Source organism: Oncorhynchus nerka, unplaced genomic scaffold (genome assembly GCF_034236695.1).
Source record: "Oncorhynchus nerka isolate Pitt River unplaced genomic scaffold, Oner_Uvic_2.0 unplaced_scaffold_4202, whole genome shotgun sequence".
Classification (NCBI taxonomy): Eukaryota; Metazoa; Chordata; class Actinopteri; order Salmoniformes; family Salmonidae; genus Oncorhynchus; species Oncorhynchus nerka.
This window is the reverse complement of record NW_027037094.1, coordinates 1-17,395: the sequence shown is the minus strand read 5'-3', so window position 1 is coordinate 17,395 and position 17,395 is coordinate 1. Positions and strand designations below refer to the sequence as shown.

At 44.9% G+C, this 17,395-nt stretch overlaps 1 protein-coding gene across 1 annotated transcript; it reads right to left on the bottom strand.

Moving 5' to 3' along the window:
- Nucleotides 1-7,715: 7,715 nt before the first annotated feature.
- Nucleotides 7,716-17,318, bottom strand: LOC135566562 (uncharacterized; the record flags this gene model as incomplete). Its single annotated transcript, XM_065014248.1, has 5 exons — nt 17,207-17,318; nt 9,698-9,830; nt 8,693-8,786; nt 8,055-8,156; nt 7,716-7,764 (listed from the first exon to the last, which is right to left on the bottom strand). Coding segments are annotated over exons 1-5 (481 nt in total), but the record flags the coding sequence as incomplete, so codon positions are not given.
- Between the last annotated feature and the right edge of the window lie 77 nt (nt 17,319-17,395).

Genomic DNA, 17,395 nt, shown 5'->3' with positions numbered 1-17,395 from the left:
AGTATTACTTCGTTCAGTTACGTATTGCTATGATAATACTCCCCAGTCCCCAGTCCAACATGTTAATACTCCCCAGTCCAACATGATAATACTCCCCAGTCCCCAGTCCAACATGGTAATACTCCCCAGTCCAACATGGTAATACTCCCCAGTCCAACATGGTAATACTCCCCAGTCCAACATGGTAATACTCCCCAGTCCAACATGATAATACTCCCCAGTCCAACATGGTAATACTCCCCAGTCCAACATGGTAATACTCCCCAGTCCAACATGGTAATACTCCCCAGTCCAACATGGTAATACTCCCAGTCCCAGTCCAACATGGTAATACTCCATGGTAATACTCAGTCCAACATAGAAGACTTCTGTCCCAACATGGCACACCCCCCAGTCCCCAGTCCAACATGGCAATACTCCCCAGTCCCCAGTCCAACATAATACCCCAGTCCAACATGGTAATATTCCAGTCCAACATGGGTAATACTCCCAGTCCAACATGGTAATACTCCCCAGTCCAACATGGTAATACTCCCCAGTCCAACATGGTAATACTCCCCAGTCCAACATGGTAATACTCCCCAGTCCAACCAGTCCAACATGGTAATACTCCCAGTCAGTCCAACATGGTAATACTCCCCAGTCCAACATGGTAATACTCCCCAGTCCAACATGGTAATACTCCAGTCCAACATGTAATACTCCCCAGTCCCCAACATGGTAATACTCCCCAGTCCCCAGTCCAACATAGTAATACTCCCCAGGTCCAACATGGTAATACTCCCCAGTCCAACATGATAATACTCCCAGTCCAACATGGTGATACTCCCCAGTCCAACATGGTAATACTCCCCAGTCCAACATGGTAATACTCCCCAGTCCCCAGTCCAACATGGTAATACCCCCAGTCCCCAGTCCAACATGCTGGGTGCTTCCATCCAACATGGTAATACTCCCAGTCCAACATGGCAATACTCCCCCCAGTAATACCCCAGTCCAACATGGTAATACTCCCCAGTCCCCAGTCCCCAGTCCAACATGATAATACTCCCCCCAGTCCAACATGGTAATACTCCAACCAGTCCAACATGGCACATCCAGTCCCCAGTCCAACATGTCCCAACATGGTACAGTCCAACATGGTAATACTCCCCAGTCCAACATCCAACATGGTAATACTCCCCAGTCCCCAGTCCAACATGGTAATACTCCCCAGTCCAACATGGTAATAATTCCCCAGTCCAACATGGCAATACAGTCCAACATGGGTAATACTCCCCAGTCCAACATGGTAATACTCCCCAGTCCAACATGGTAATAATCCACTCCCAGTCCCCAGTCCACAACATGGTAATACTCCCCAGTCCAACATGGTAATACTCCCAGTCCCCAGTCCAACATGGTAATACTCCCCAGTCCCCAGTCCAACATGGTAATACTCCCCAGTCCAACATGGTAATACTCCCCAGTCCCCAAACATGGTAATACTCCCCAGTCCAACATGGTAATACCCCAGTCCCCGTCCAACATGGTAATACTCCCCAGTCCCCAGTCCAACATGTTAATACTCCCCAGTCCAACATGATAATACTCCCCAGTCCCCAGTCCAACATGGTAATACTCCCCAGTCCAACATGATAATACTCCCCAGTCCAACATGGTAATACTCCCCAGTCCAACATGGTAATACTCCCCCCAGTCCAACATGGTAATACTCCCCAGTCCAACATGGTAATACTCCCAGTCCAACATGGTAATACCCCCAGTCCCTAACATGGTAACATGGTAATACTCCCCAGTCCAACATGGTAATACTCCCCAGTCCAACATGGTAATACTCCCCAGTCCAACATGGTAATACTCCCCAGTCCAACATGGTAATACTCCCATGATAATAATTCTAGTCCAAACATGGTAATACTCCCCAGTCCCCAGTCCAACATGGTAATACTCCCCAGTCCAACATGGTAATACCAACATGGTAATACCCCAGTCCAACAGTCCAACATGGTAATACCCCAGTCCCCAGTCCAACATGGTAATACTCCCAGTCCAACATGGTAATACTCCCCAGTCCAACATGGTAATACTCCCAGTCCAACATGGTATCCCAGTCTCCCCAGTCCAACATGGTAATACTCCCCAGTCCAACATGGTAATACTCCCAGTCCAACATGGTAATAACATAGTAATACTCCCAGTCCCCAGTCCAACATGGTAATACTCCCCAGTCCAACATGGTAATACTCCCCAGTCCAACATGGTAATACTCCCCAGTCCCCAGTCCAACATGGTAATACTCCCCAGTCCCCAGTCCAACATGCAATACTCCCCAGTCCAACATAGTAATACTCCCCAGTCCAACATGTCCCCCAGTCCAGTCCAACATGGTAATACTCCCCAGTCCAACATGGTAATACTCCCCAGTCCCCAGTCCAGTCCAACATGGTAATACTCCCCAGTCCAACATGGTAATACTCCCCCAGTCCCCAGTCCAACATGGTAATACTCCCCAGTCCAACATGGTAATACTCCCCCAGTCCAACATGGTAATACTCCCCAGTCCCCAGTCCAACATGGTAATACTCCCAGTCCAGTCCAACATGGGTAATAGTCCAACAAGAATCCCCCAGTCCAACATGGTAATACTCCCAGTCCAGTCCTCAGTCCAACATGGCAATACTCCCCAGTCCAACATGGTAATACTCCCCAGTCCAACATGGTAATACTCCCCAGTCCAACATGATAATACTCCAACCAGTCCCCAGTCCAACATGGTATTAATACTCCCCAGTCCCCAGTCCAACATGGTAATACTCCCCAGTCCAACATGGTAATACTCCAGTCCCAGTCCAACATGATAATACTCCCCAGTCCAGTCCAACATGGTAATACTCCCCAGTCCAACATGGTAATACTCCCCAGTCCAACATGGTAATACTCCCCAGTCCAACATGGTAATACTCCCCAACATGGTAATACCCCAGTCCCCAGTCCAACATGGTAATACTCCCCAGTCCCCAACATGGTAATACTCCCCAGTCCAACATGGTAATACCCCCAGTCCCCAGTCCAACATGGTAATACTCCCAGTCCAACATGGCACACCCCAGTCCAACATGGTAATACTCCCTCCCCAGTCCAACATGGTAATACTCCCCAGTCCAACATGGTAATACTCCCCAGTCCAACATGGTAATACTCCCCAGTCCCCAGTCCCCACATGGTAATACTCCCAGTCCAACATGGTAATACTCCCCAGTCCCAGTCCAACATGGTAATACTCCCCAACATGTCCCCAGTCCAACATGGTAATACTCCCCAGTCCAACATGGTAATACTCCCCAGTCCAACATGGTAATACTCCCCAGTCCAACATGGTAATACTCCCCAGTCCAACATGATAATACTCCCCAGTCCAACATGGTAATACTCCCCAGTCCAACATGGTAATACTCCCCAGTCCAGTCCACATGGTAATAGTCCCCAGTCCAACATGGTAATACTCCCCAGTCCCCAGTCCAACATGTTAATACTCCCAGTCCCCAGTCCAACATGGTAATACTCCCAGTCCAACATGGTCCCCAGTCCAACATGGTAATACTCCCCAGTCCAACATGGTAATACTCCCCCCAGTCCAACATGGTAATACCCCCAGTCCAAACATGGTAATATTCCCAGTCCAACATGGTAATACTCCCCAGTCCCCAGTCCAACATGGTAATACTCCCCAACATAGTAATACTCCCAGTCCAACATGGTAATACTCCCCAGTCCCCAGTCCAACATGGTAATACTCCCCAGTCCAACATGGTAATACTCCCAGTCCAATGATGGTAATACTCCCCAGTCCCCAGTCCAACATGGCAATACTCCCCAGTCCCCAGTCCAACATGGTAATACTCCCAGTCCCCCAGTCCAACATGGTAATACTCCCCAGTCCAACATGGTAATATTCCCCCCAGTCCAACATGGTAACACTCCCCAGTCCAACATGGTAATACTCCCCAGTCCAACATGGTAATACTCCCCAGTCCAACATGGTAATACTCCCCCCAGTCCAACATGGTAATACTCCCCAGTCCAACATGGTAATACCCCCAGTCCCCAGTCCAACATGATAATCCAACATGGTAATACCCCCAGTCCAACATGGTAATACTCCCATGTCCCCAGTCCAACATGGTAATACCCCCAGTCCCCAGTCCAACATGGTAATACTCCCAGTCCCCAGTCCAACATGGTAACTCTGTCTCCCCAGTCCAACATGCAATACTCCCCAGTCCAACATGGTAATACTCCCCAGTCCAACAACATGGTAATACTCCCAGTCCAACATGGTAATACCCCCAGTCCAACATGGTAATACTCCCCAGTCCAACATGATAATACTCCCCAGTCCAACATGGCAATAAGTCCAACATGGTAAAGTAAAAGGCCCGTCCCCAGTCCAACATGGTAATACTCCCCAGTCCAACATGGTAATACTCCCCAGTCCCCAACATGATAATACTCCCCAGTCCAACATGGTGATACTCCCCAGTCCAACATGGTAATACCAACATCCCTCAGTCCAACATGGTATTACTCCCAGTCCAACATGATAATACTCCAACATGGTAATACCCCAGTCCAACATGGTAATACTCCCCAGTCCAACAACATGGTAATACTCCCCAGTCCAACATGGTAATACTCCCCCCAGTCCAACATGGTAATACTCCCCAGTCCAACATGGTAATACCCCCCAGTCCAACATGGCAATACCCAGTCCAACATGGTAATACCCCAGTCCAACATGGTAAATTCCAGTCCAATATGCAATACCCCAGTCCAACATGGTAATACTCCCAGTCCAACATGGTAATACTCCCATGGTAATAATCCCATAGTAACAGTCCTATAGTAACAAGATATTAACGATGGAACAAGGGAGTCTTACTCGCAGACCAGTAGCAGCAGGTGATTTGATTGGCAGTTCCCGCATTCCAACGATTGGCTGTGTGGCAGTGACAGGCACATTGGACAGCCAATCTCCTCACAGCCACGCTCCGGAAGGAGGCGTGATTCTTGGACAACTCCTCCTCCAACTGCAGCAGTAGTGACTCTACACACACAGAACACAGACGTGTGTGTGTGTGTGTCGGGCCTTAGTAATGGATGGCATTGTGTGTGTGTGTGGCTCGTAGTAATGGATGGACATTGTGTGTGTTCAGGCCTGGGAGTAATGGATGGGCATTGTGTGTGTGTGTGTGTGTGGGGCCTGAGTAATGAGTGGACATTGTGTGTGTGTGTGTGTGGGGGCCTGTAGTAATGGATGGACATTGTGTGTGTGTGTGGGTTTGTGGTAAATGGACATTGTGTGTGGTGTGTGTGTAAAGTAGTAATGGATGGACATTGTGTGTGTGTGTGTGGGGGGCTCGTAGTAATGGATGGACATTGTGTGTGTGTGTGTGGGGAGCTCGTAGTAATGGATGGACATTGTGTGTGTGTGTGTGTGTGTGTGTGTGTGGGGCTCATAGTAATGGATGGACATTGTGTGTGTGTGTGTGTGTGTGTGTGTGTGTGTGGGGCTCGTAGTAATGGATGGACATTGTGTGTGTGTGGGCTGTGTAATGGGGCAATATTGTGGATGGTGTGTGTGTGTGTGTGTGTGTGTGTGTGGGGCTCGTAGTAATGGATGGACATTGTGTGTGTGTGTGTGTGTGTGTGGGTGGTGGGGCTCATGAGGTAATGGATGGACATTGTGTGTGTGTGTGGGGCCTCGTAGTAATGGATGGACATTGTGTGTGTGTGTGTGTGTGTGGGGGGGGCTCGTAGTAATGGATGGACATTGTGTGTGTGTGTGGGGCTCGTGAGTAATGGATGGACATTGTGTGTGTGTGTGTGTGTGTGTGTGTGTGTGTGTGTGTGGGGGCTCAGGACATTGTGACATTGTGTGTGTGTGGGGCTGTAGTAATGGATGGACATTGTGTGTGTGCTGTGTGTGTGTGTGTGGGGGGCTCGTAGTAATGGGATGGACATTGTGTGTGTGTGTGGGGCTCGTAGTAATGGGATGGACATTGTGTGTGTGTGTGTGTGGTGTGTGTGTGTGTGTGGATGGACATTGTAGTAATGGATGGACATTGTGTGTGTGTGTGGGGCTCGTAGTAATGGATGGACATTGTGTGTGTGTGGGTGTGTGTGTGTGTGTGGGGCTCGTAGTAAATGGATGGATACATTGTGTGTGTGTGTGTGTGGGCTCGTAGTAATGGATGGACATTGTGTGTGTGTGTGTGGGCTCGTAGTAATGGATGGACATTGTGTGTGTGTGTGTGTGTGTGGGGCTCGTAGTAATGGATGGACATTGTGTGTGTGGGGGCTGTGAGTAATGGATGGACATTGTGTGTGATGTTGTGTGTGTGTGTGTGTGGGGCCTGTGAGTAATGGATGGACATTGTGTGTGTGTGTGTGTGTGGGGCTCGTAGTAATGGATGGACATTGTGTGTGTGTGTGGGGCATGTGGATGGATGGACATTGTGTGTGTGTGTGTGTGTGTGGGGCCTGTGAGTAATGGATGGACATTGTGTGTGTGTGTGTAGGGGGGCTCATTGCAGTAATGGATGGACATTGTGTGTGTGTGTGGGGCTAAGTAGTAATGGATGGACATTGTGTGTGTGTGTGTGTGTGGGGCCCGTAGTAATGGACATTGTGTGGGGGCCCGTAATAATGGATGGACATTGTGTGTGTGTGTGGGGGTTCGAGTAATGGGATGGACATTGTGTGTGTGTGTGTGTGTGTGTGTGGGGAGCTCGTAGTAATGGATGGACATTGTGTGTGTGTGTGTGTGGGGCTCCCATAGTAATGGATGGACATTGTGTGTGTGTGTGTGTGTGGCTCGCCGGTAATGGATGGACATTGTGTGTGTGTGTGTGTGGCCTCATAGTAATGGATGGACATTGTGTGTGTGTGTGGGGCCTCAAGTAATGGATGGACATTGTGTGTGGGCCTGTAGTAATGGATGGACATTGTGTGTGTGTGTGTGTGTGGGGGGCTCGTAGTAATGGATGGACATTGTGTGTGTGTGTGTGTGGGGCTCAGTAATGGATGGACATTGTGTGTGTGTGTGTGGGGCTCGAGTAATGGATGGACATTGTGTGTGTGTGTGGGGCTCGTAGTAATGGATGGACATTGTGTGTGTGTGGGGGCTCGTAGTAATGGATGGACATTGTGTGTGTGTGTGTGGGGCTCGTAGTACTGGATGGACATTGTGTGTGTGTGTGTGTGGCTCGTAGTACTGGATGGACATTGTGTGTGTGTGTGTGTGTGTGTGTGTGTGTGTGTGTGTGTGTGTGTGTGTGTGTGTGTGTGTGTGTGTGTGTGTGTGTGTGTGTGTGTGGGGGCTCGTAGTAATGGATGGACATTGTGTGTGTGTGTGTGTGGGGCTCGTAGTAATGGATGGACATTGTGTGTGTGTGTGTGTGGGGGGGGCTCGTAGTAATGGATGGACATTGTGTGTGTGTGTGTGTGTGTGTGTGTGTGTGTGTGTGGGGCTCATAGTAATGGATGGACATTGTGTGTGTGTGTGTGTGTGTGTGGGGCTCGTAGTAATGGATGGACATTGTGTGGTCTTGGTCTCTGTGTACCTGCCAGTGTGTGTGTGTGTGTGTGTGTGTGTGTGTGTGTGTGTGTGTGTGTGTGTGTGTGTGTGTGTGTGTGTGTGTGTCTTGGTGTACCTGCCAGTCGGAGGTCGCTGTCGATCTCCAGCAGGTTGAAGTTAAACATCTGAAAGTTAAATGAGAATTTAGACAGACAGACAGACAGACAGACAGACAGACAGACAGACAGACAGACAGACAGGAGGGTAAAGGTTAAACTGACCGAAGGTTAAAGGTTAAACTGACCTGAAGGTTAAAGGTTAAACTGACCTGAAGGTGAAACTGACCTGAAGGTTAAAGGTTAAACTGACCTGAAGGTTAAAGGTTAAACTGACCTGAAGGTTAAACTGACCTGAAGGTTAAAGGTTAAACTGACCTAAAGGTTAAACTGACCTGAAGGTTAAAGGTTAAACTGACCTGAAGGTATCCCAGAACCACCTTGTCTCTCTTGTTGCTCCAGAACACACTCCTCTTATGGGCGTTGCAGTGGCACACTCCTGACACAGTCCACACAGAACACTGCAGCGCAGCACACACACACACACACACACACACACACACACACACACACACACACACACACACACACACACACACACACACACACACACACACAGAAAAGCTCTCCGTCAGCCGACTGTAATCAACACCACGTCTCTCTGACAGCTCTACAGAGTTTACCTTCACGTCTCTCTGAGACAGCTCTACAGAGTTCACCTCCACGTCTCTCTGAGACAGCTCTACAGAGTTTACCTCCACGTCTCTCTGACAGCTCTACAGAGTTCACCTTCACGTCTCTCTGACAGCTCTACAGAGTTTACCTCCACGTCTCTCTGAGACAGCTCTACAGAGTTCACCTTCACGTCTCTCTGACAGCTCTACAGAGTTTACCTTCACGTCTCTCTGAGACAGCTCTACAGAGTTCACCTTCACGTCTCTCTGACAGCTCTACAGAGTTCACCTTCACGTCTCTCTGACAGCTCTACAGAGTTCACCTTCACGTCTCTCTGACAGCTCTACAGAGATAACCTTCACGTCTCTCTCACACAGCTCACCTCCGAGGCGACCTTGTCACAGACGTAACAGAAGCACTGGTGACAGAAGAGCTGGTTGGATTCTATTGGTCCTCCTACATCACCGTCTGTTGGTCTGGAGGAGACAGACTGATGTTAGAAAGCAGAGAAGTGTGTGTGTGTGTGTGTGTGTGTGTGTGTGTCTATTGGTCCTCCTACATCACCGTCTGTTGGTCTGGAGGAGACAGACTGATGTTAGAAAGCAGAGAAGTGTGTGTGTGTGTGTGTGTGTGTGTGTGTGTGTCTATTGGTCCTCCTACATCACCGTCTGTTGGTCTGGAGGAGACAGACTGATGTTAGAAAGCAGAGAAGTGTGTGTGTGTGTGTGTGTGTGTGTGTGTGTGTGTGTGTGTGTGTGTGTGTGTGTGTGTATTGGTCCTCCTACATCACCGTCTGTTGGTCTGGAGGAGACAGACTGATGTTAGAAAGCAGAGAAGTATGTGTGTGTGTCTCTCACGTGAAAATATGTGTGTGTCTCTCACGTGAAGGTATGTCTCTCACGTGAAGGTGTGTGTGTGTCTCCCACGTGAAGGTGTGTGTGTGTGTGTCTCCCACGTGAAGGTGTGTGTGTGTCTCTCACATGAAGGTGTGTGTCTCTCACGTGAAGGTGTGTGTGTGTGTGTGTGTCTCCCACGTGAAGGTGTGTGTCTCTCACGTGAAGGTGTGTGTGTGTGTGTGTCTCCCACGTGAAGGTGTGTGTGTCTCTCACGTGAAGGTGTGTGTGTGTGTGTCTCTCTCACGTGAAGGTGTGTGTGTGTCTCTCACGTGAAGGTGTGTCTCTCACGTGAAGGTGTGTCTCTCACGTGAAGGTGTGTCTCTCACGTGAAGGTGTGTCTCTCACGTGAAGGTGTGTGTGTGTCTCCCACGTGAAGGTGTGTGTCTCCCACGTGAAGGTGTGTGTGTGTGTCTCTCACGTGAAGGTGTGTGTCTCCCACGTGAAGGTGTGTGTGTGTGTGTCTCCCACGTGAAGGTGTGCGCGTGACTCACGTGAAGGCGTGCGCGGTACAGTCATAGCGTGCGTGAGGCAGCACCTCTCCTCTCTGACAGAAAGTCACGACCAGGTCCTCTTCTCCTTCAGGATCATGTGACCTGCTGCAGTTGGACTGATCTACTGGGTATACTATATACACAGGGGGGTTAGACTGATCTACTGGGTATACTATATACACAGGGGGGTTAGACTGATCTACTGGGTATACTATATACACAGGGGGGTTAGACTGATCTACTGGGTATACTATATACACAGGGGGATTAGACTGATCTACTGGGTATACTATATACACAGGGGGGTTAGACTGATCTACTGGGTATACTATATACACAGGGGGGTTAGACTGATCTACTGGGTATACTATATACACAGGGGATTAGACTGATCTACTGGGTATACTATATACACAGGGGTTAGACTGATCTACTGGGTATACTATATACACAGGGGGTTAGACTGATCTACTGGGTATACTATATACACAGGGGTTAGACTGGATCTACTGGGTATACTATATACACAGGGGGTTAGACTGATCTACTGGGTATACTATATACACAGGGGGGTTAGACTGATCTACTGGGTATACTATATACACAGGGGTTAGACTGATCTACTGGGTATACTATATACACAGGGGATACAGAGACCACAGGGGGGTTAGACTGATCTACTGGGTATACTATATACACAGGGGGGTTAGACTGATCTACTGGGTATACTATATACACAGGGGGATTAGACTGATCTACTGGGTATACTATATACACAGGGGGTTAGACTGATCTACTGGGTATACTATATACACAGGGGGTTAGACTGATCTACTGGGTATACTATATACACAGGGGGTTAGACTGATCTACTGGGTATACTATATACACAGGGAGTTAGACTGATCTACTGGCTATACTATATACACAGGGAGTTAGACTGATCTACTGGGTATACTATATACACAGAGGTTAGACTGATCTACTGGGTATACTATATACACAGGGGTTAGACTGATCTACTGGGTATACTATATACACAGGAGGGTTAGACTGATCTACTGGGTATACTATATACACAGGGGTTAGACTGATCTACTGGGTATACTATATACACAGGGGATTAGACATCTGGGTATACTATATACACAGGGGGTTAGACTGATCTACTGGGTATACTATATACACAGGGGGTTAGACTGATCTACTGGGTAATACTATATGCACAGAGGTTAGACTGATCTACTGGGTATACTATATACACAGGGGGTTAGACTGATCTACTGGGTATACTATATACACAGAGGTTAGACTGATCTACTGGGTATACTATATACAGGGGGTTAGACTGATCTACTGGGTATACTATATACACAGGGGATTAGACTGATCTACTGGGTATACTATATACACAGAGGGGTTAGACTGATCTACTGGGTATACTATATACACAGGGGATTAGACTGATCTACTGGGTATACTATATACTAGGGGATTAGACTGATCTACTGGGTATACTATATACACAGGGGGTTAGACTGATCTACTGGGTATACTATATACACAGGGAGTTAGACTGATCTACTGGGTATACTATATACACAGGGGTTAGACTGATCTACTGGGTATACTATATACACAGGGGGTTAGACTGATCTACTGGGTATACTATATACACAGGGGGTTAGACTGATCTACTGGGTATACTATATACACAGGATTAGACTGATCTACTGGGTATACTATATACACAGGGAGTTAGACTGATCTACTGGGTATACTATATACACAGGAGTTGGACTGATCTACTGGGTATACTATATACACAGGAGGTTAGACTGATCTACTGGGTATACTATACTGACACAGGGGATACCTAGGAGTTAGACTGATCTACTGGGTATACTATATACACAGGGGTTAGAGCTGATCTACTGGGTATACTATATACTATAAAGACTGATCTACTGGGTATAATGAGACACAGGGGTTGATTGATCTACTGGGTATACTATATACACAGGGGGTTAGACTGATCTACTGGGTATGTAATATATATACACAGGGGGTTAGACTGGATCTACTGGGTATAATGATATACAGATACAGAGACCATTGTGGGTTAGACTGATCACTGCACGCTGAGACAATACAGGGGTTAGACTGATCTACTGGGTATACTATATACAGAGGGGGTTAGACTGATCTACTGGGTATACTATATACACAGGGGGATTAGACTGATCTACTGGGTATACTATATACACAGAGACCACAGGGGATTAGACTGATCTACTGGGTATACTATATACACAGGGGGTTAGACTGATCTACTGGGTATACTATATACACAGGGGGTTAGACTGATCTACTGGGTATACTATATACAGGGATCTACTGGGTATACTATATACACAGGGGTTAGACTGGGATCTCACTGGGTATACTATATACACAGGGGGTTAGACTGATCTATAATATACATTAGTAGACTGGATCTACTGTATACTATATACACAGGGGTTAGACTGATCTACTGGTATACTATATACACAGGGGGTTAGACTGATCTACTGGGTATACTATATACACAGGGGATTAGACTGATCTACTGGGTATACTATATACACAGGGGGTTAGACTGATCTACTGGGTATACTATATACACAGGGGGTTAGACTGATACTGGGTATACTATATACACAGGGTTGTTAGACTGACTGGGTATCTATATACACAGGGGTTAGACTGATCTACTATACTATATACACAGGGGTTAGACTGATCTACTGGGTATACTATAACACAGGGGATACAGAGACCACAGGGAAGATTAGACTGATCTACTGGGTATACTATATACACAGGGGGGTTAGACTGATCTACTGGGTATACTATATACACAGGGGGGTTAGACTGATCTACTGGGTATACTATATACACAGGGGATACAGTTGGAGCTGATCTACTGGCTATACTATATACACAGGGGGTTAGACTGATCTACTGGGTATACTATATACACAGGGGATTAGACTGATCTACTGGGTATACTATATACACAGGGGTTAGACTGACTACTGGGCATACTATATACACAGGGGATTAGACTACTACTGGGTATACTATATACACAGGGGTTAGACTGATCTACTGGGTATACTATATACACAGGGGTGTTAGACTGATCTACTGGGTATACTATATACACAGGGGGGTTAGACTGATCTACTGGGTATACTATATACACAGGGGGGTTAGACTGATCTACTGGGTATACTATATACACAGGGGATACAGAGACCACAGGGGGGTTAGACTGATCTACTGGGTATACTATATACACAGGGGGGTTAGACTGATCTACTGGGTATACTATATACACAGGGGGTTAGACTGATCTACTGGGCATATACACAGAGTTATTGATCTACTGGGTATACTATATACACAGGGGAGTTAGACTGATCTGCTGGGTATACTATACACAGGGCAAGTTGGACTGATCTACTGGGTATACTATATACACAGGTTAGACTGATCTACTGGGTATACTATATACACAGGGGTTAGACTGATCTACTGGGTATACTATACAGGGGATACAGAGACCACAGGGATTAGACTGATCTACTGGGTATACTATATACACAGGATTAGACTGATCTACTGGGTATACTATATACACAGGGGGGTTAGACTGATCTACTGGGTATACTATATACACAGGGGGGTTAGACTGATCTACTGGGTATACTATATACACAGGGGATACAGAGACCACAGGGGGGTTAGACTGATCTACTGGGTATACTATATACACAGGGGGGTTAGACTGATCTACTGGGTATACTATATACACAGGGGGGTTAGACTGATCTACTGGGTATACTATATACACAGGGGTTAGACTGATCTACTGGGTATACTATATAACACAGGGAGTTAGACTGATCTACTGGGTATACTATATACACAGGGGTTAGACTGATCTGGGTATACTATATACACAGGGGGGTTAGACTGATCTACTGGGTATACTATATACACAGGGGGGTTAGACTGATCTACTGGGTATACTATATACACAGGGGGTTAGACTGATCTACTGGGTATACTATATACACAGGGGGGTTAGACTGATCTACTGGGTATACTATATACACAGGGGGATTAGACTGATCTACTGGGTATACTATATACACAGGATGGTTAGACTGATCTACTGGGTATACTATATACACAGGGGGTTAGACTGATCTACTGGGTATACTATATACACAGGGGTTAATTGACTACTGGGTATACTATATACACAGGGGTTAGACTGATCTACTGGGTATACTATATACACAGGGGTTAGACTGATCTACTGGGTATACTATACACACAGGGGTTAGACTGATCTACTGGGTATACTATATACACAGGGGATACAGAGACCACAGGGGGGTTAGACTGATCTACTGGGTATACTATATACACAGGGGGATTAGACTGATCTACTGGGTATATATACACAGGGGAGTTAGACTGATCTACTGGGTATACTAAATACACAGGGGGGTTAGACTGATCTACTGGGTATACTATATACACAGGGGGTTTAGACTGATCTACTGGGTATACTATATACACAGGGAATACAGAGACCACAGGGGGGTTAGACTGATCTACTGGGTATACTATATACAATATTAAATCTGATCTACCTCCTTAAAGAGCAGGTGTTCCCTAATTTTGTACACTGTGTGTATACACACACACACACACACACACACACACACACACATTAAGCAGACCTACCCACAGTTGCTCTCCTACTGCCTTCATAAATACAACAGTCAGCTTCCAGACTGGTTCAGAGTTCAGAGTTCACGTGCGGTTGATTACTCAAAGGGCAACACAGACTTCAGCTCAAATCATTCAAATGATTTTAGTTGTATTATATTAGATAGAGGCACTTTCGGAAGTTGAAAGAGACTCAAGTCAATCGGCCCGTTAGTGATTTTCTTAAAGAAATGAAGGGAGATTGAAGCCCGGCAGGGAGTAGCCTAGTGGTTAGAGCGTTGGACTAGTAACCGAATGGTTGCAAGTTCAAATCCCCGAGCTGACAAGGTACAAATCTGTCGTTCTGCCCCTGAACAGGCAGTCAACCCACTGTTCCTAGGCCGAAAATAAGAATTTGTTCTTAACTGACTTGCGTAAAGATATATGAAATGAAGGGAGAATGAAGCCCCTCATCCCTGCTGTAGCTGATATAGATGTAGCTGATGTAGATGTATAGATGATATAGATGAAGGGGAGATTGAAGCCCCTCATCCTGCTGTAGCTGATATATGTATGATGTAGCTGATATAGATGATAGAAATGATATCATCCCTGCTATAGATGATATGAAATGAAGGGAGAATGAAGCCCCTCATCCCTGCTGTAGCTGATATAGATGTAGCTGATATAGATGTAGCTGATATAGGTGATATATGAAATGAAGGGAGAATGAAGCCCCTCATCCCTGCGGATATAGATGTAGCTGATATAGATGTAGCTGATATAGATGATATATGAAATGAAGGGAGAATGAAGCCCAGTCATCCCTGCTGTAGCTGATATAGATGTAGCTGATATATGAAATGAAGGGAGAATGAAGCCCCTCATCCCTGCTGTAGCTGATATAGATGTAGCTGATATAGATGATATATGAAATGAAGGGAGAATGAAGCCCCTCATCCCTGCTGTAGATATAGATGTAGCTGATACAGATGTAGCTGATGTAGCTGATATAGATGATATGAAATGAAGGAGAATGAAGCCCAGTCATCCCTGCTGTATATATAGATGTGGCTGATATAGATGAAATGATGATATATGAAATGGGGAGAATGGAGATCCCTGCTGTAGCTGATATAGATGTAGCTGATATAGATGTAGCTGATATAGATGAAAAATGAAGGGAGAATGAAGCCCCTCATCCCTGATGTAGCTGATATAGATGTAGCTGATATAGATGTGATATAGATGATAAAATGAAGGGAGAATGAAGCCCCTCATCCCTGCTGATATAGATGTAGCTGATATAGATGTAGCTGATATAGATGTAGCTGATATAGATGATATATGAAATGAAGGGAGAATGAAGCCCTCATCCCTGCTGATATAGCTGATAGCTGATATAGATGTAGCTGATATATGAAATGAAGAGGAGAATGAAGCCCCTCATCCCTGCTGCTGATGCTGTATTGAACGGACTGTAGCATATATCATATATATGATATAGCTGGTATAGATATATATGGTATAGATGATATAGATATATATGGCATTGATTATATAGATGTAGATGATGTAGATGATATAGATGGTATAGATATATATAGCATCGATTATATAGATGTAGATGATATAGATTATATATAGTATCGATGATATAGATAGGGATTATATAGATATAGATGATATAGATATATGGTATCAATGATATAGATGATATAGATATATGGTATCGATGATATAGATATAGCTGATATAGATATAGATAATATAGATATAGATTATATAGATATAGATATATATATGGCATCGATTATATAGATGGAGATGATATAGATATATAATATAGATATAGATGATATATGGTATCGATGATATAGATATAGTTGATATAGATGATATATGGTATCGATGATATAGATATAGATGATATAGATATAGATAATATAGATATAGATGATATAGATATAGATGATATCGATGATATAGATATAGATGATATAGGTATAGATGGTATCGATGATATAGATATAGATGATATAGATATAGATGATATAGGTATAGATGGTATCGATGATATAGATATAGATGATATAGATATAGATGGTATCAATGATATAGATATAGATGATACAGGTATAGATGGTATCGATGATATAGATATAGATGACATAGATATAGAAGGTATCGATGATATAGATATAGATGATATAGATGATATAGATATAGATGATATAGGTATAGATGGTATCGATGATATAGATATAGATGATATAGATATAGATGGTATCAATGATATAGCTGATACAGGTATAGATGGTATCGATGATATAGATATAGATGACATAGATATAGATGGTATCGATGATATAGATATAGATGACATAGATATAGATGGTATCGATGATATAGATGTTATAGATATAGATGGTATCGATGATATAGATATAGATGATATAGATATAGATGGTATCGATGATATAGATATAGATGACATAGATGGTATCGATGATATAGATATAGATGGTATCGATGATATAGATATATATGATATAGATATAGATGGTATCGATGATATAGATATAGATGATATAGATACAGAAAGCACTGGACTAAAGTTGACAGAGGTTGACACTGGATTTTAGTCAGTGCTGACGTGGTTATCTTGAGTTCTCTCCTTTCACTTCCCTGTTCTTTCCCCTTTATCTCCCTAGAAACGGTTTTTCGCTGACGTCTTACCGTTGTTCTGGATGTCTTCGACGATGTAGACCGAGTCGTTGATGGACACATCATCATCATCATCATCATCACTGAGAATGATAACCACGTCTTCTGGATTCATGTCTCCAAACAACCTGCCAAATATATTTATATAAACCACACTGCATTGTATATCCTTCACTATAAACCACACTGCACTGTATATCC